Source organism: Psittacula echo (genome assembly GCF_963264785.1).
Source record: "Psittacula echo genome assembly, chromosome: 1".
NCBI classification, from domain to species: domain Eukaryota; kingdom Metazoa; phylum Chordata; class Aves; order Psittaciformes; family Psittacidae; genus Psittacula; species Psittacula echo.
In genome coordinates, this window is record NC_137735.1 from 113897286 (window position 1) to 113918572 (window position 21287).

At 38.3% G+C, this 21287-nt stretch overlaps 1 protein-coding gene across 1 annotated transcript in view; it reads right to left on the bottom strand.

Moving 5' to 3' along the window:
• The window catches only part of ANO4 (anoctamin 4), a gene marked incomplete at both ends in the record, with an annotated part of 141681 nt that extends 136362 nt beyond the window's left edge, over positions 1-5319 (bottom strand). The window contains one exon of the mRNA XM_080631873.1: positions 5250-5319. Coding sequence (XP_080487999.1) covers positions 5250-5319 — 70 coding nt within the window. The remainder of the gene's footprint in view (positions 1-5249) is intronic.
• Between the last annotated feature and the right edge of the window lie 15968 nt (positions 5320-21287).

Sequence of the window (21287 nt, forward strand, 5' to 3'; positions counted from 1 at the left end):
TAGAAGATTTCAGGCTCTGCATCATCTGTTATCTAGTTCAGCTCTTAATTTCGAAGTACTGCATAATCACCATGTGACAACCTGTCACTCAGCCCCGTGAAAAAAGGTCTTCATTGTAATTGAGGCAAACTGCTCTTCTCATTAGGAGCTTTGTGGAGGCTCCAGAGGATCAGTACTCAGGCAAATTAACTGTCTCTGTATTCAGCAGGGAGGCGTTTCCAGCTCACGCTTGAGGTACAAACATGGGAGAAATTTTATTTGGTGCATCAAACTTGCATTGTATTGAACACAGCCTGCAGCTAGAGACCAGTTAAGTATGCAGGCTAGTTTCTTTGACATTTATGTCCCTTCTGCATAAGGATATTTCTTGTAAATCTATTCTTTAGTAATATGAAAATCAGCTTAATGAAGAGAATAATAAACTTTTTTGAAATCTGCTTACTTTTTGCATGCTTCATTCTACATGGGAAGAAGTTCTATATACACCCAGCAGAAGCCATATTGAAAAAGACTGCTCCTCTAATAATGTTAGATTGGTAAGACACAGCGCTACTGTCAATGTGAAATCAAATTTTCACATGAGTTTACATCAGTCATTCCCAGACCTTGCAAGAGTTTCCTGCCAAGAAATAGTTGAATGACAGAGCTTTCTGGTATAATTATTTGCAGGAGTTTATTCTTTTAGTGAGAGAGATGTATGCTACACATCCTGCCAGTCAGCAAAGAAAAGAGAATGTGTTTTAACCAACAAATCACATCTAACTAATACAGATCTTCCAAAAAGCATTCACAACCAAATGTGAATGCTGACAAGCATGTGCACATTTCGTGATGAGAAAAGAGTATCTTTTGCACAGTAAATTTTCATTTTTGAAGGATTCAGTTCTAGCTTCCTTGATGATTCTAAGTTCATTAAGTTGTGACTAAGCTCATTAAACATACATTTCCTTTTTTCCTTTAGATTGACACAGTTTCAAGAACCACGTTTTTTTCCTTGCCTCATAAGTCACGTGTTCTTTTGGCCAACACCACTAGCTCTTCTTTCTTTTTTTCACACCCAATAACTAGACGCATTAATAAAAATGCTACAGTTTGATAAGTAAAAAAGAAATAATCAAAAAGTAAAGCATGCCTAATGCAAATACATCTTCCTTAAACATTTGTAACACATCAGGTACTATTTGTCATAAGAAGCAAGAGACTGCCAAGAAAAGGATTCTCACTGAATTCCAATGACTCTACTAGATTTCCACTTTAATGCCAGAAACCAGTCTGTTCAGTAAGTGTTTCCTTGCCATTGAATTTAAATTTCTTTCAAATATCATGGATATGCCTATATCATTTCAGGTGGCAAGGAATCTCCATTCCAAAATGTACTGTTCTTTGGCTCTGAAGGAGGTATTTTGAACAGTAACCTCTTGAAAGCAGAAATTTCTAGAATATTTTTCTTCATTTCCTGGATTGAAGACTCTTTATGTATTTACTAAATTCTAGAAATAAATGGATTCACACATAACCCTTCCCTGTTGTGTGCACAGACTGCCTGAGAATCTAATTTGAACAAGTGATATAATTGAATACCTATGTTATTATATATACACTCCTATACAAACTCAAAACACATTAAGGATTAACCAGAGGCCATTACAGGAAGAACAGAGAAAAAAAGTCTTGCTGGGGAAACTTTGAATCCCTGTTATTATAAAATAATAGGAATAGGAATTCATCACCAACAGGAAGAAGTAGGGTAAAATTGTCCTGATTTGAAATCAGTGGAAAGGGCAGGCAGAAAAGTCCTTCTTACTCCATACCAAAGATGCAACACCATCAGAAGTGAGGCAAGAATTTTTTTGTTCCCAGAATTTTCTAACCCCAACATCGAGGGAACAAACTGGGATGACAGTGTAACGTCCTCAAGGACTGTTCAGTACTTGGTTCTACTACTCCTACAGACAGCCAAAATGCTGACTACCATTGCTTTCAAAATAAGCCTCCTGTGTGCAGTACAGGCACATTGACCATAAACTGCTTTCAGGGGGGCTGTATCAATTTACAGCTTCCAAAATTTTGCCACAGGCAGTTTGAATCCTGTGCTTCAGTATCCTTTAGACACAATGTACCACAACTGCTTGCATAACTGGGAGATGATAACTGGAGGTTTCTCAAAACTAAAAATACTCCCTGATTCTGTAAGGAATGCGTATTTGTCTTACTATCGTTGCATCTAGATTTGCTATCTAATTGCTTTACTTTGCTTTTCTCCTTTCTAAGAGGAACTTCCTTCATACAGGCGCACCTGCAAAGGCATCAGGAGTCTTCACCATTAATAACCATTTTCTTCCACTCATTTCTCCATTTTCCTCTGTGTTTTGTTTCTGTTCCTTGGTGCCTTCTGATCTGCTTAAAATCAGAGTTCAGGTTCTCCTGGTTGAGCAGTACTTCTTTGCAAGCTTGCACAAGACAATTTTTTAGAGTTTTTTTGTTTCTTTCTTTTTCTTTTTTTTTTTTTTTAATATAAGGCACATTACAGACAACTTACTGCTCATTAGCCACTCTAACACCCAAAGTAACAGTAGAAGTCATCAGCCTCAGGTTCCTTACCAGCTAGAAATAAAACTGGCAGTAAAGCAAGCTGAAAAGGAGCGTGGTAACACTGAACAATATCCATTGTCCTTCCCCCTTAGCAGGAAACTTCCTATGAACTTCATTCAAAAGAAACAGTTCTCAATTAAAAAGAATTAATGATAAATAATAAAAGGTGTCATTCTGGAAAGAAGAAAAGTGGCCAAGGAAAACAAATTAACGTGCAGAAAAGAAAAGTGGTATGCTACTAGAGATAAAAAATACACATCTTTTCTTTCCAGGGTTCTAGCCTCTCCAATTGACAAGAATTAGAAATGCCTTTCTGTACGACCTCTCATGCTAGACTGTCTTCATGTTCAGACTATTTGTTAACCAGACAGAGGAAATTTCAGACTAAATATAATGTATACTACTCCAATAGTGAGACCTGCTTGATTGTGATAACAGCACTCCAATAGAAGAAAGAACCCAAATTGTACGAACTGTTTAAAATTAGACCGAGCAAAAACTTGAGAAATTTACTGTATGCAGCAGCAGATTGGAAAATGGTGGTGCAAGATCTGTTACCTGAACGGTTAATGTATGTCAGAACTTTTTCTTTCTGAAATACTGTAACTACTTATAATGTTTATCTGTCTTAGATAAGGTGCTGCCATTGGTCAACTAGTGTACAAGGCTAACTATGAAGATACAGCTGTTAATTTGTGGCTGAGTAAGAATGAATAACATACGATTTTAGATTTAAATTAAAATTTGCTCTTAGGAATGCTATTTATTACTATTGCTGCCTGACCATAATCTTTCTTAGACTCTTGTGTACAGCTCAAATGGTTGTAATTTAACCTGGATACAGAGACAAATTTAGTGTTCACATATAGAATTAAACAGTCAGACCTGAATAATAAAAACATTATTTCATTCCAGGTGAAACAATGACATTGTAAGTTGGTCTTGTCATACAACATATTTATAAGAATCTTCAGCCTTTAAGACTCTGGATACTAGTAATTTCTCTTAACTTCAGTGAAGCTCATGCTACTAAATGCCACCTTGAACCAAGCCTCCAAGCATGTTCTCTGCAGGTCATAGATGCTGTTATTGTCTAAAGAGCAGAATATGATAGGCAAAAGTAATCTCATAAGACCGTACTGAAAGCTAAATTCCTCAGAGAATCATCAGCCAAATGATGCTCACTAATGAGCTCCATTTTAGGAATCCTCTGGGGTCTAGTAGAAAAGGGATCTTTTTCTTAATCAGAAGTCAGCATACATTGCTTGTACATTATTCAATATTAAAGCACAGGCCACATCTGTCAACACATAGACATATAATGCATAGCAGCTCAAAATGAATACAGTTATTGTGCACATTAAAGATACTATTTTTTCACAAACAGATGCAGGGATTTTTGTCAATCCTTTAGCATGCTGCAATCATGAGCATATATTTTCAGTAACAACAACACTTTTGTAGTCGTAGTACTAATTTCTGTGCAAAAAGAAAAAACACAGAAGCTGAAAAAATAGAAGGACAAACAAGTGAACAGACGAACTGAAATAAACAAAGCATATGGTTATGAGTCAGTGTAAATTCTTAATTAATCTGTATTGACAAAGATTATGGTGACTAAATAGTATGTGTGCATGAAACTCATGGCAGTAGACCTGCATAGCAACCCTCAATAAATAACCTAAATTTTCAGCTTCTACAAAAATTAAACCATTTACTACTAGATCTTCAAGGTAATGGAAGTATGCTAAGGGACAGCACACAGAATTGTCTGTCTCACATAAATTGACTCTGCCCCATGGCACCCAAATAGCTGCATACAGGGTGCATCATGCCCTTTTCCTGGGCAGAAACCCTGGAAGATTATGGACAACCTTCAATATGGAAGCTACAAAACTGACTTAATGAGCAGCTATAATTTGCTCTACTCAGGAAAGAAATTCAGAGTTTAATTTTCCAATGAAGAATGACTGAATATGGCCAGCACAAATGTAGTCCCCTGTAATAAGAAAAGATTCTTCTAAAATAGCTCTGGCAATTAACATAACAAGGAATGAACCCAAGATGTCAGTTAGAATTTCATGGTTCCCCGGAGATTCTGGCTTTCTTTTAAAAAGTTTCATTTTGTTAACCGGTTAACATATGTTGTAAAATCTCCTTCAGATCTAGAGTTTTTGTTTGCATTCTAGCAGCAAGACTTTGATCTATGCCCTGGATTGTGCTTTTGATCAAAACCAACACTAGTGTCAATTACTGAGTTCCACTGGGGATGCCTGTAGCCTCTACAGCATTGCCATTAGCTCAGGGCTTATCAGAATTATATATATATAAGGGGGAGCAGCATTAAAAAAATAGTAGCCGATGCTCTCTCTGCTTTGACATTTTGGATATCACTCCATGTTGTATGGTTGGTTTTTATGATTAAACTTATGTTTTTATTTCCCACTTTCAGATGTCCCAACTGTTGTTGCTCCCCATAATCTATAACTGATAAAAATATACTGAATGTAGACAAAACATCAGTCAATAGCTCTGACAATCAAAAGATTGATCGCCATGCAAGCATGATCTGATGCTATTAATAATACCACTTCACAACATCATGGCACATCACACAAGAAATGGAACAGAAAATGGTGTCAAGGCAAATCTGTTACCTGGCTGATGCGTTTTTGCTTTTCCACCAGTGACTGCCAAAATACTAGATCCAGAAGATGAGGCTTCCATTTTTATTGACCCTCTGACTTGTGGGAGTGAAGGATGCCCAACCACAGGCAGACGCTGTGACACTGGGTAGCTTGCTGCAGTTCTCCTCTGATAGATTTGCACACTCTTGTCAGCCCCATGAATAGATAAACTTATACCTGACAGGAATAAGAATTAGTACTGTTAGATACAAGAGACCAGCATGGAATAACTAAAATATAAAAATTGCCATGGTTTAAAATGGAGCTATAGCAGCCTTCTTGAAGGAAAAAAGCAAACCAAACCAACCTATAAAACCAGGAATTTTCTATGAAAATTAAGAACGTGAACATCTTTGGTGCTGTGCTGCAAACATCAGTCAGCCACACTAATAGATATTTAAATTAACACACAGTCATAGCTTACTGCATTACTGGCCTGCAGGATGAATTATCTTCCATTCCTTCAAAAACCCCACACAGCTTACACAGGATGATATTAATGAGGTAACTACCACAGAGTTTATTAAATGACAGTGTTCTGATTGATGGACTAGAACCTAGCAATAATGGCTCGTTTTCTTCTGAGCATTCACAAGTCTTAGGAAGTCTCATCATATGGAAAAGATGCTACACTTCATGTGGTAGCTAGTTTTTAAAGAAAAAAACAAGGTCTGGTTTGAGAAAAACAGTAAGGCAACAACAAACATGACCTTAAGCTTGAAAACAATTCTACTTTCATCAGTCCTGTGAAACATTACCTACAACAGTGGAAACTGTCTTTCACACCAAACATTCTCAATTTTGTCACGTAGCCAATTTTTAAATAGAAATTGTGATGAAAAAGCAGGCTTTACTTTTCCAAACAGAAAAGCAAAGTTGACATTTCCTATGTGTCTATTTATTGCACAGTCTTAGAAAGAAACACCATTTTACAGAAAAAATGCAGTTTCTGACTTCCTTACATTCACATTGATGTAATTGCTCCAACTTTATTTAAATTACTCTCAGCATACTCTGGTGAAAATGTTTAGACAACCTCTTTTTGGCAACAAAGCTGAATGATAATCCTATGCTAATGTGTTACGCTTAATTTAATTGTGACTCTTATAGCTTTTATCAGCAACCATTCTTTGTTTTAGAAAACCAAATGAAAAACCCTAACTAGATATAAATGGGCAAACTGAGAAACAGATGAAAAAGCAAACTCTAAAAACTGGAAATGTGGATGTAAGCACACTGTAAGTTGCAGTAACTCAAAATCATTAGACATCATTGACTAGATTACACATTTCTGTGAAAGGGGTCACTCACCAAAATGTCCAAGAATGCTTTAATGACTCTGCTCTTCCAGTTACACTGAAAGACAATGAACCTCTAGGTCACTGAAGAGGCTTTGAATCTCTGAAATACTAATACACTTCTACCTATAACATACTACCAAGGGAAAGAGAGCTGCCACTTCTGTAGGCAAATTGTGAGCACAGTGGGGCTGCACACACGAGGAAAAGCTGTGCAAACTGGTCTTCTTTAAGATGTCTTTGTTCATTCAGAACTGAAGCTGCACACTTGCTACCTGACTTTGCTGCACTTCAGCAGAGCTGATCTCTTGCAGGAAGTGTGAAGGGAGCAGGACCACCTGCAGCAACTGCTCAGATACATCCTGGTTACAGAACTAATGTAACTGTCATTTATCTCCAGACTTTTGAAATCACATCTCCTTTAGTATGGCCAGCAAATCCCATTTTTTTTCCCATCTTGGGAAAGGCAGCATAGTAACCCATGTGAGCAGAATGACAATGAGCATGCCTGGATGACACATCTCTTTGTTCGTGTTAGCCAACAACACATTTCTTTTATCATGTTAGCCATATAGCTTAGTCATAAGGAGCTTCAAACAGCTAAGCCCCAGCTGTAAAACGAGCTCTTTATTTCTTTTGCAGTCGCTAAAACTTGTGATGCTCAAATTATTGCTCAATTATCCCCAAGGTATTAAAAAATCAACCTCAACTCTTTCCTTTTATCATCACTGGTTGTCATATAATTTAAAACAATCATCTTTTGGAAGCCGACAATGGAGTCACTAAGTTAATCTGCCAATGCTAAACATGAATCTGGCATGGGCACATACTAACTTCATCTCGGTAAGGCTGTGATTTCATTTGGTCATGAAATGAGTGATATATTTTAGGAACTGGTTCCAAACATAAACTGACTGTTACATTTTTCTGAGGTTCAATTGCTTTTTCATGTTCTGAAAACAGTCTATAAACTCATGCAGCTGTGACTCAGCTTCCTAAACAGTTTCTGCAGCACTTTTTTTCAGACATCAAAATAAAGGATACTGCAGTCAGATCATGAAGAACTGCAAAATTTGCAGATGGATCACATACAAAGTTACGTGCAATCAACAGCTTGACTCTGGTTATACGCAACCTTTTGTTTCTTCCAATGAAGAGAGGTACTATAAAATTACAACTCCAAGATACATGAGAAAGAATGTGCCAGCATTATTGGAATTTTTACATATTATCTTTTGGACATATTTAAAACTTAAAAGTTCTCAAAAACTACTACAGTTTACACCAAACTTATGTCACCAATATATTCTACATAACTGGGGGTTCTTCAGCCCGCTCTCCTTGCCACTGCAGTTATTTCCTTTTCAGAAGACATTCTCTTGACTAGGAGAGTGAATTTCCATTATTTTCATGAGAACCAGGTACAGAACAAAGATGCAAGTGTCCTTATTTAATTACCATTTCAGATTTTTCCAGAGAGAGACTAGATCTTTCTTTTTTTTGAACATTTCTTTGTTAAACTAAAAGTCTGCAAAAATATAAGACAGTAATATTGCAGTAAGCTGCAGTAATACCTTGTTTCCATGTGGGCGAAAGTCCTCTTAAAAGAGATATTGGCAGTTGAAAATACATCCCTAGATAACATGCAGGAAAGTAGAGACAAAGAGAGGGGAAATCAGAAGTAGAAAAGCTATAGGAAATAGCATATATAGCTTATGGGAGATGAAAACCTGATGAACTATCAGCATTAAGCAGAATCTTCAGTAAAATACAACGTCTCAAGAGCACCATTTTGACCCAGGGCTGCAGTGCAAATTCAAGTGAAGGACTTAAAGCTGGCCAGTAGCCATAGCTGACTGTTCGCTGTGGAGGAATGGCTTCTAGACAGAGCTCAGTCACCTGCTCTTGGCTGGCTGCAGACCAAGTATTTAAGAGTGGAAAGCAGAAGTTTAGTGTTTTGAAGCTGGACAAGATTTGATCCTTCAAGTATTATAGGTATCACTCAGCTGTTTTCCTTTCTTGCATGCAAAAAATCCTTTGCATTTTCAAATTTTCACATGGCTTTCTCTTCCTTACTTATGTTTCTATCTTTTTTTTTTTTTCTCATACAAGCTTCTTGTCTCCATGAAGAGCTGCTCTTCTTGGTGCTCTTTAGCTCTCCACTGATGCTTCTGTTTGAGCTTGCAGCTTCATGGAAGAGAAACACTATCACTCCTTCCCTACCAACACATCTCTGCTGTGTAGTTTGCCAGCAGGGAAGAGCAGCCTCTATCCTGCTTCTGGCTAACTGTTATTGCTCCCAGTTTTGTCTTTTTACTATAAATTTCCCAAAGCAGCATTTATTTTCCATTGAACATATTTTACCTCTTACAAAGTGGTAGTATACTTATGACACTGAAGAATTTATAATGCTCCACATAAAATCTGCATAGGAAAACATTAAAAGTGAAGTATTAAAGTACTTCCAAGTCAAAAAGCAATAAAATCAAACATAAAGAAGAAAAAGGAGGGAGAAATTACTAAAAGTAGAAAACATTACAGTTTGACTGCATCCAAGGTTTTATGTCATGGTGATCTTTGTTTTTTTGGCTCATCAGATGCTACAGTGATGAACGACCACATTCTGCATTATTCAGAAGTCTCTGCCAAAGCATCTGCTGGGGTATCTGCTTTGGTTTTGTCCATGGCCAGTAAGTGTTGTGCACCACGCACCTCTGCACGGAGCAACACCTGCACCCAGTGGACCTCATTCAGCGTGCCTGTGCTGTTCATCTGGGCATAGAGCAGTGGCTCTGGTACTGGTGCAGATGGCTCTAGCACCAGAATTTTGGTCAGCAAGGCACTGTATCTAAATTATACTGTGCTGGGACTGAGACAATTCTCCACTTAGGGAGACACCCCCTGTAGTGACCGTCAGGTTTGGGTCAGCTCCAGTTCTGTTCCACCCTGTACAACTTTGGTAACCTATTTAAAGATTAGTTCCTGTTGTAGGTTCCCTCCTGATGTGTCTGTCTCTATCCAGAGATAATAGGAACATGAGTAAGCAATAATAATGCAATGCAGAGTTGCACTGTATAAACAATCCATTAGCTAGTAGTGCTTAATTAGCCTCAAGTGCCCTGACCTGCTTTGTAGACCTTCTCTGGGATAATAAACTGCTGCTGGCAGGTGCAGTTAAATCATTTTGGTTTGGTATCATCAGAGTGCCAGTGCTCATGTGGTAGACAAATGACTCCTGCTATTTCTCACGTCTAGTGGTTCTTTTATTCTGCTTCAGCCCTGTGTGGAGGCCTTGGGAGAAGACTGAGATAGACCCTTCTTCAAGGCCTTTTTCAGATTAGAGGAAGTGCAGGGGAGCACAGAGCAAGAAGTGAGGAACAAAATCTCAGCTGCAGTGTCATGTAGGGCCAAGACAAGTAAAGTAGCCCTGGAAAGCTTGCAGTTATCAAGGCACAGATAAGCAAGGTCATAAAGAAGCACTTTGGAAGCATGGGCAGGGAGCAGAAAATGAGGTTTTAAGGTGTGGTATACAAACGGACACATTACATATTTAGTTCCTTTCAACCTTTACACCCAGGAAATTCGTCCACCTTAAGAAGTCCACCTAATTTGTCCATCTTAAGAAGTTAAGCATCCTTCCCTCACCTTGTGCAAACTGCAACTTTCCCATTAAAGTCAATGATGCTCTGCAGACAGCTTCAGCTTTTTCTTTCTGAAGCTAGCTTTGGTAAGGGGGAACTAAAAAAGAGCAAGCAACATAAAAGGTTTCTCATGCTAACCCAGTTTCATCTGAGACTCAGCAGAAACAGCTATGCTTGATGCCATGATGGGCTCACTCTGAATCCTAGGTGGAAATGAATGAGCACAAGAGAAATGTTCATTTGCTGTCCTTTGTACACATGCCTCAAAGCACAGTCTAAAAGCAGTTCGCTTTTCCCCCCCACACTCTATGCTTTCCTTAGATAACAAATACATGCAGAAAAGCATGGCTTTCTCACTCCACACTTTGGGGAAAAATGTCACAACAGCATTAGGATTTGCACATTAGATTAAATCATTTTTCAGAAGTTTAAATATCACCTCTTTAACACAGTATCAAGTCCCTTGCCATTGGAAACAAGGGATTCATGAAACCATATCTAAGCCCAGATTATGCTTCAAGTATATCTTTGAAAATGTTTAAACACGTCTGACTACACATCAGATGTTAAAAAAAAAAAAATCCCCACAAATGAAAACATTTAAATAAGCAAACAGAAATGCTACTAGTTACAGAACTTTCCTGAAACTGGACTGACTGGACAGAAAGACTAACCTGTGCATTTTGATACATGTTCAGTTTTCTGAGCTTTGCACGCTCTTCCCCGCCACTCCCTCCCAAATATTGGAGAGCTGACAGGATTTTCAAAACCTACAGTAGTTTCAGAAACTATTCCAAAAATGCTACTTCCCCCCTTATTTTCTATCAAAAAATTTGTCCCTCTGGCCCCTGAATTTACATATGTTTTTAGCATGTTTAATTTTCCATGGAAAGAAACCACAAAGCTTAAATACACAGGCTGTGAAGGAACAGCTCTTTGTCTGAAAAATATCCTCCCCAAAGTTTTATGTTTAAAGAGATGATGAACAACCATTTCGCTTTACTTCTCTATTCCACTCATGATATCCTATTGCCTCTCTCCCAAGCTTAAGAGACCTGGTTTACACTGTTGGCCTTCACCAATAAGCTATTGTATACCTCCAATCATCCCTGGTCACCCCTTCTCTGTTCTTTTGTTTTTTCAAGAAGTGAAGACCTAAAATGCACAATAAGAAAATTTCAAGAAGTAACACCAGAAATGTCCATGATGTTCAGGCTGTGCCTTCAACAAGGATTTACGCAGGGGCACAATGATGTTTCTAGTTTTGTTCTTTCCCTTGTAATTTCAATTGCCCCAAGATACTTTAAGGCAGATTCTGCCTCCCTGTCACATTTGCCAGCACTTCAGGCAATTTTCCAGTGAAACAGGGATCTCCCTGCTAACCCACCTGCTTGAGGTCTCTATATCAAGTAAAATCTGCAGGAAACAATACTTCGTTGTTTCATTCATTTGTATATCACATCTTTTTCCACTTCAGTTGCTTTCTAGGTCTCATGTTTATCCCTTCTGTAAGAGCATCACCATACAGCCATTTTGTATCAGCAAAACAAATCTTCACAAAGGTGCACTACTTGTCACTACATTTTTTTTTCCAATTACCCTTCTTCAGGGGGAGAAGGGTAGCATCATCCTGTGCCTGCCAGTCACTGGAGGTGTTAGGATCTGCGTTGTGAACTGTGATCGCAGATACATCTGAACTAGAATCAGGACCCATGAAGAAGGGGCTAGTATACACACTGGGTTTATGCAGCTTTATCCGCACTGATTTGGAAATGAACAGCTAAGGAGCCAGATTCCAGGGGGACATGTGTTTACACTTACAACTGTTCTTTAGGCAAGAATAGCTTATTCTGCCCTATGGAAGTGGCTACATTACGTGTCCCATAACTGCATCCAGAGCCAGTGTTAATTTAAATCTGACAAAGTCCTAATGAATAAAAAGATCATACTTACCTTAGGCCTACCATCAAAGGGTTGTTTCTATAGCCCCGAAGGTGGTTTATTAAATTACAAGCTAGCATTCAACAGCGATTATTTAGCATGACTGAAAAACACCCATAGTGCTCACAGGGATGCAAGATAACCTGAAGCCATGAAAATATCTTGGAGAGAGTCATAATAATCTTTCTTTAATGGTTTACAGAACAGTACGAAAAATGACTTGTCTTCCTTAGGCCTGAGTGAAGAGAAAAGCTTAATTAAGTGAATATAAAGCTAGTTTTGGTTGCTATTGACTTATCAGTGAAAGTCATGGGCTTGTTACAGGACCATCTTGCCTTACAGGACATCAGCAAGGTGCTGCCTACACAAATTGTATGAGCCAGCCCGGGTGAATAAATGGAAGTTTTTTTCCCTAAGATACCTAATCTGATTATAAATCTTGTATTTTTATTTCTGTCTAACAACTCATTATTTAGTTCCTCTCTACAAAAAGAAAACTCATGGTATGGTGCATACATGCTGCTATATTTTCTAGGTTATTGGGAGAAATGCCTAAAAATTGTATGTAAAACATGCCCCCCTTCAGTTCACCTAGCAAGCTACAAGCAGTGTTATTTATCACCATCCCAAACAACTGAATTCTTACTGGGGCTGCCTGCATTTTTGTTGTTGTGTTTATTACTTTAATCTTTTTGTTTCTTTTAGTATCTGCTTTGATTTACTTTATTTTTACAACTGGACTTTTGACAGTATTAGAACCACATTCTGATGACAAATTAAAAAAAAATAAAAAATTTTGAGAAGTTTCTTTTTTGCCCCAGTATGAAAATAGCAGTGAGAAAATATTTTGTCCTGAAATCTGATAGATACAACAGAAATGAAAAACTGAGGCTGATAAAACACTTTCAGTAGAATGCTTCTTTGTAAAAAAAACCCGTCAATTTGTTAGGGGAAAAGAAAAATGTCCCAAAGTCAAGAGTTGCTGTCAAAATTTTTGTTTAGAAAAATGAATCTGTCATCATCTGGACTGGAATATCTTGGCTCTTTACTTCATAATTACTTAACACTATGAAAAGTATAATCTAACATATCAAATAGAATGTAAATTATAAATTAGAATACCACTTGCCTCTGAGCAAGCCAAAACCCGATTATTATTTCAATTGCTAAAATACCATCTGTAACACCAATCACAATTAACGTTACTGTAATATCCAAATAATAAGAAATAATTCAAAACATAAAAATGTAATCCAAAAAAACCCAGTTAAACAAAATACAGTGAAAACGAGAAATCCAAACCAGATTAAATATTTCAACTATCCAGAAGCAAATTCTGATAAAAATATTTCAAGGATTATGTTGAAAAGTGACTTCAGAAAGTGCTTTAAAGAGATTCAAAGGTGGAAAAAATGCAAGAATATTGGCATTTCTGTGGATTAGATATTATGGCTTTTGTCTGGCCATATCTATAAGCTATTGGAATAGACTTGTGATAGAATGAATGTAGGTTCACACAAAACCCAACAGATTTATATCCCAGTTTCTATGAGAATAAATAACACCATGTCAGCATTTCTTTTTTTTTTTTTTTTTTTTTCTTTTCTTTTTTTTTTTTTTTCCGAGGCAATAGCTATTTCTTCCAAAGGAAAAAGAAAAGAAAGTTAGAAGATTGGATCTCTCTTCTTAAGTGGCACTTACTGATTTGGAAACTATGCAGTAACTCTTGTCTAATCATTTTACTATAAACGCACAGCATTTACTAGCCAAAAATAGACTTAGAACAATGAGATGATTTAAAACTTTCACTTGTGTTAAGCACAGCATTCAAAATTGGTTTCTTTCTTAACAACTAGCAATTACTCCGATTTTCAAAATCAAGAGCATTCTCATTATATCTGCACTAATTTTGCACCTCTTGTCTATATACATATAGTAAAAGGTAACTGCACACATAGCAGTAATACATGGTACAAACATCAAGACAAACCACAATACCTTGTGAACCGAAGTGCCAAGTCAAGTCCCAGATGCTTTTTACTGGCTGAAAAATGAAGCGAAGCACTTCCATGCAGGTATATTTTGAGTGTAGGTAGATTTAAAAGCAGCAAATTAAATTTTTTCTACATCTTAATTGTGCTGCATGACTGTCAACTGCTACATTTTAAGTACCGCAAGTCTCGTTTTCCCTCATTTAATCAGATGTTTTCTGTAATGCAGAACAGTGCAACCAATCTGAAACATCGTTTGTGAAACAGGAAAAGACCCAGGAAGCTTCTCAGATGGGTAAAAAGGCTCAGATACGATGTGTCTGCGTCCACAGTGCAGACAGTAATTTTCAACATGGCAACTAGGCTTGATTTAACTTTTTCTTTCTGTGTCCTTTTTCAGGGGACTGGTTCACCACTGGTACTCTCTTGCTGCTCCAGCACCAGGCCAGCCCCAGCCACGCTCTCTAGGGAATCCACAAGCACCAGGTCAAACATAAGCTCTTGCCTTCACCCAGCCTGTGCCCCAGCTTTTACAGGCTTGGTGTCAAAATGCTGTCTTCCTGCAGATAGTTTTATTAACTATCAATTGACTTTTACTTTGCTGATAATTTTAATTAAACCCTATACAGCCAATGTCTTCAGGGGCAGGTCTCAAGACAATGCAAGTTACTTCTCTTCCCTCTCCCAAATGGGAAGAATCATCTTGCACTTTACTGCAATATGGGATATATCACTTGGATAAAATACTTTTAAAGTAAATGTGCATCCGGACAGATGTATATCGGACTGAACAGGTCACAATTGCTGGGCCATGTCCAATACCTAGCAGGGTTTTTGCCCTCTGAAACGACCATCCATCATGGATATACATGCTGTTCCTACAGCCTGGGTCCCATGGGCACATTCCAGGCACCAGTGCCTCACATGTCCAGGGTCTGACATGGGACCCCAGCTGCAGGGAGGCCCAGAATCTCCCACCCCTGCCTGGGAAGGGACTTTTCTGTAGGCTAGAACAACATGCTGCAGTATGCTCTAGCAGAGCTTGAACGAGCATCACTCTGCTAGGAAGAAGCAGCAGCCTCCACAGTCTGAGGCATGTGTATCACTTGTCTTTCTTTTGTGCATCATTCATTTCCAGCACACTCTTGGCAAATAATGCTTTCAGTTGTAATAAAGCCTATGGTGCCAAGCTTTCTAAATCGTCAAAAAGTGAGGGTGATCCCCAGAGGAAATGGCAGCTGTAGTGTGCAGCAGATGCCAGTGAAAATCTGTGTTCATCTGCCACCTCATCCTTCTGGCAAGATTCCAAGCAATTAACAATAACAAGATGCTGTTGAAAAGAAGACGTAAACCTGCTATATTCATTCATACATTCTTCACAGGGATCCAATTGACTATTCACAACTTATGGTGATCTGGTTTGAACAAAGCCCTGGTCTTGTTTAATTCACTTCTGAGCTAGACTGTATTTCTGATCGAAGACCAATAAAGTCTGACAGACAACAGTAATCGCGTAATGACTGAATTTGGCAGATTAGTATATAGAGATGGAAAGAAGTGCTTTACTGATCAATACCATTTTATTTTCTCTATCTATAGCAGAATCAGAAGAAATTGTAGGAGGCTATAAAAATGCAGTAACTACATTTGAGAATGTGCGGTCTATAACTTCTGTACAAGGCATCCCATGCTCTAACTCATTTACTGAATAACAGCCGAGTGCAAGGCCAAGGTCCACCGCTCTTTCATGTACAAATAATTTTCTGATACATTAGCAATCCAGAAAAACATGTAGAGTATGCAAGATAGACCTTAAGTCATGTTTTATGCACTACATATAACGCTGGATGTTAGTTGGAAGTTCTTAAAGGTTAAAATGAGGCACGGGAGACATGCAAATTTTTTGAATACACTAAACCAGTCTGATTATAGAATGAACCCATAAAAGAAACATATGCCTAAAATTTAGCTCCTGTGACTGATGTTTTCTCAATGAAAAGATATTCACAAATACTCTTTTATAAAACTTTCTTTTCCTTCACTCATCTCTCTGACCCTCAATGTCCAAGTACTGTTCCTTCATTTCCAAAACCATGAACAGACAGTAAAACAACAACAAAAAACAAACCAAAAAAACCCTAAAAAAATTATATACGTAACAAATACTGCCAATATTTGTAAGCTGTATTTTCTAGTGTTGCATATATATTGCAAGTTACATTTGTAAGAAAATTTCAGTCAAAGAATGATGTTGAATTTGTTTTGAATACCAAACGATTCAAAACAACATGACAGTTAAGGAAAAGAGGCTGTTTCTCTTAGAATCATAGAATCATAGAATAGTTAGGGTTGGAAAGGACCTTAAGATCATCTAGTTCCAACCCCCCTGCCATGGGCAGGGACACCCCACACTAAACCATGCCACCCAACACCCCATCCAACCTGGCCTTGAACACCGCCAAGGATGGAGCATTCACAGCCTCCCTGGGCAACCCATTCCAGTGCCTCACCACCCTCTCAGTAAAGAATTTCTTCCTTATATCCAATCTAAACTTCCCCTGTTTAAGTTTGAACCCGTTACCCCTTGTCCTGTCACTACAGTCCCTGATGAAGAGTCCCTTCCCAGCATCCTTGTAGGCCCCCTTCAGATACTGGAAGGCAGCTATGAGGTCTCCATGCAGCCTTCTCTTCTCCAGGCTGAACAGCCCCAACTTTCTCAGCCTGTCTTCATACGGGAGGTGCTCCAGTCCCCTGATCACCCTCGTGGCCCTCCTCTGGACTTGTTCCAACAGTTCCATGTCCTTTTTATGTTGAGGACACCAGAAATGCACACAATACTCCAAGTGAGGTCTCACGAGAGCAGAGCAGAGGGGCAGGATCGCCTCCTTCAACCTGCTGGTCACGCTCCTCTTGATGCAGCCCAGGATGCAGTTGGCTGCAAGCACACACTGCCGGCTCATGCTCATTTTCTCATTGACCAACACCCCGAAGTCCTTCTCTGAAGGGCTGCTCTGAATCTCTTCTCTACCCAACCTGTTCAGTATCTGAACAATTAAAGTTGGTTGTGAACTCTGTTCCTATGATGATATACCACCTACAAAGGGAAAACTCAAATACAGGAGCAGCAGTGTGTTGAGAAACCAAGGTAATAGCAAAGTCTGTTAATAGGGCACTTGTACACCTCAAAAAAAATGATGGCAGCCTAGTCAATATAGAAAAAACAAAACAAAACAAAAACACAAACCACAAAAGATAACATCAAAGCTTTCTAAATACAAAATCCTTTTTTGTGTAAAATCAAACCAAACCCCACCAAAGATAAAAAAACAGCCCAAAACAAAACAAAGACCAATCACAAAAAATACCCACTCAACACCATGAAAACAAACCAACACAAACAACCAACCTCATTTCATCCCTGGGTGAGTGCCTGGTTAGACATAACTACATAAACCTGTCTTGCATACTCCCTGAAAAAAGAACAATGTGTACTCTTCATATTAGAGCTAAGCCTCAGAATAAAAATGTTACTGAAAATCATGGATCCCACTAGATTAGTCTGTTCCTTCATAATCCTGTAGGAATACAAAAATCCTGATATGGCTGGATTTAGAGACAATGTTCTTGTTAAATTTCTATGAGGAGTTAACCACCAACCAGAAATATTTTCTTCATTTGCAAAGCAATATCAGCCTGCTTCCACAGACTATTAATGGATCATAGCAGTCATAATTACAATTGCATGAACAGCAATCTGGAAATAGATTTCCGAAGATTATTTTAATGCCTCAATCAATATGTGCCTAGGAGTGAAAGTATTAGATGAGTTAGAATTGGAGTGGATGAAGGTTTGGGAGAAAATGAACATTAGATAAGAATAAAATCTGTTAGAGAGTATTTCTCCTCGAATCCTAATAATGTTCACAATGTTTCAGTCTCCTTATGCAACATTTCTCCTTGCTGAAAATTGGGCATGGTCTTAATTTTATGGCTACTTACAATACCTTCTTCAGTGATCAAGTCACACCAAGGAAATTGTTACACTCTCCCTTTTTCATAAACTGCTGGATTTATGGTTTTACTCCTGCCTTTGCAACTGTCATAGAATCATAGAATAGTTAGGGTTGGAAAGGACCTTAAGATCATCTAGTTCCAACAACCCTGCCATGGGCTGTCAAACTTATTCCTCTTATAAGGCATTTTTCAATTATGTGCCTCCACCTGGACTTAAAAAAAGTAAACCTAAATCAATCAAGATAGACAATGGATGCTGTCTATTTAGACTTCTGTAAAGTCTTTGACACAGTCCCCCACAACATCTTTCTCTCTAAATTGGCAAGATATGGATTTGATGGGTAGACTGTTTGGTGGATGAGGAACTGGCTGGATGGTCGCATCCAAAGGGTAGTGGTCAATGGCTCATTGTCTGAATGGACACCAGTAACAAATGGCGTCCCTCAGGGGTCTGTACTGGGACCAATACTCTTCAATATCTTCACCAATAACATAGTGGGATTGAGTGAGCTGTCAGCAAGTTTGCAGATGACACCAAATTGAGTGGCACAGTTGACATGCCTGAGGGATGGGAAGCTACCCAGACGAACACCACTGCCTAAATATTAGACCAAATAAAGTGATGGTTCTTAAGTTATAAAAATTGCTGTCCAAATGTGCTTGAGATACTTGGTGCTTTTATTGTTTCCATAACCGTTTCTTCCTTCTTAGAATTTAACTGTGAATGTCAAAATGTTTTAGATATCTTCAATTAAAAAAAATTAAATCTCAAAGCAGATACTTTAATCCAATCTCTGTGAATATCCATAACTTGGAATTTAGTGATTATTCTGCCTGACATTAAATTCACATTCAGTGAATACAAAGACTATATAAGTACTTAATTCACACATACTGATGAATCCCTGACTGCTTTCTTTCTAATTTATACATGTGCAAGAGACTCTAAATGTATGAAACAAAGTTCTTTTCTCCCTCTCTTACTGCACTGCACCACAGCTCTTCTCCTTAATTTTAAAACTACTGTTCACCCTTTCTATAGAAACAAACGTATGTTGTCAGTAAAAACATGTCAATAAAGATGCACCTTTGACAGCTGCAAAACCCAAACCCAGCTTTCTCAGTAAAAAGACTATGTACTAGGTTTTGCTATGTGCTAATGGATAGTATGAGAAATATTTTGACCTAGCTATAATCACATCTATCAGAAGAGTTGAGGAAGGAAAATATCTGACAACCTGCATCCAATTTTTCAGAAACTCATGGTAATTCACAACAGTCTCTTCTCTTTTGAAAGATCCTTGTTCAACTTGCGATACTTGGCATGACCTGCGATCAGTTTTCTTGCAGACACTATCCCACGCCTCAGTGGTATTTTGTAAAGGTACCACCTGCTGAGCTGCTTGCTGACCAAACACCTTGTCAAGCTTTCAGCCAGTTTTGGAATTTAGGATTAAGTTCCTGACAGGACCCTGTATGCATGACAAAAAAACAACCCTTCACATCTCACTGATCGTATCCTCCATTACAAAAGCACAAAAGTCAATCTTTTACTTACCCACATTTCACATGAAACAAAAATATCACTGCGTGATAGCAGAGGCATCTCAAAAGAACACACGCTTCAGATAACTGTTACTAGTTTGACTGCTAACTTTGCTCTAAAAGTTAAACTTCTCTAAAGATGTTACATAATATGAATAATTCACTAATTGAGCTTATTTTTAACTGCACTTTTAATTGACTTACTGAGGTATTGAACCTAAGGCTGTCACCTTTGAATGACTTGTTAGGTTAATAAAATAAATTTCAAAAAGTCTTTCCAAAAATTTCCCCTGCTTAAAGGTGCTTTATAATCTGTTTCTTCCAGATATGCACTACACAGAGAAATACCTCTGGAGTGCTGACATGCATCGTCCAGCCCTAATTCCAGCAGAACTAACTTGCTTTCTCCAACCTGGGGACAAGATCAGTGAAATACAAATGAACTGTGGCCATATAGCTAAGTAAAGCCAGGCAGTAAGCTCCCAGCTGAAGCCCACCATGCAGCTCCAGATGTCAGCAGTGTGGCTCAGCCAGCCTCCCGCAGGCAGCTCAAGACCTCACAATTACAATCGCAGATGGCATGGAAGGAGAAAAGGAAAGTCCTATACTGACCTGCGCTTTTGCCCACTGTGTGAGTGGGGGAATGCTCCCCCACACCCTGATAAACTTTAGAACCATTATATTCAACCTTAGTGGAGCCAACTGGAATTTTTTAGCAGAAGGTTTTCTGTGGTATTTCTGCAATTCGATTAAAAGCAGCTGTCTCTTGCCAGTCCATCAGCCTCCCCACCACCCTCCAAAACGTGCACTGAGACTAAGGTTCTCTGTAGAGAGCCTTCTCCCAGTATCCCACCTCCTTTGGACATGGAAAGTTTCATTCTAAAATGCTTTTATTTTGGCAATTTCGAAATGAAACACCAGAGTTCCCATTTCAGGGAAAATACCTGGATTTTATCTGATGTACAATATTTTCACTAGGGAATTTCCAGTGGCAAAAAATTTCCATGTTCCTTGGCCCTAATACACACAGATAACAGGATATATAATAATCCAGCTGAGTACTGAAAGCAATCTAATGAACACAGAGATGAGTGCCAAAGTCACATTTCACTGAACTGTAATGTGTAAGGGATTTTCTTCTTTTAATGCATCAGCAACTTGTTTTCTCTTCCCCCCCCCATTCTGTCACCTCACTTTCTTTATTTAAAAAAACACAGTGTTCTCCAAAAAGATTCTGAATGTGTGAAAATGTAGCCCAGAACCAGGAAAAGGAAAAATAATGTTATAATATGAGGGAAACATTATCAAACTGCTAACCATAAATTCACCTAGATGATAGCTAGTGATATCACAAGTATCACTGCCAGGCTCTATCTAGTTCTCCAAATCTATTTTAAGCCAGCGTTATGAGATTAGTTAGCATGCAGCATCCTTAAAAAGACCCCAAATAATCAAGATCACATAACTTTTCCTTTCTGCATATAAAAGTCCCTCTAACTGATTCTTGTAAAATATTATATTCTTTGGGAACAATTTTAGAAGCTGTAAAAACTCACCTTTCTCTTAGACGAGCATGCT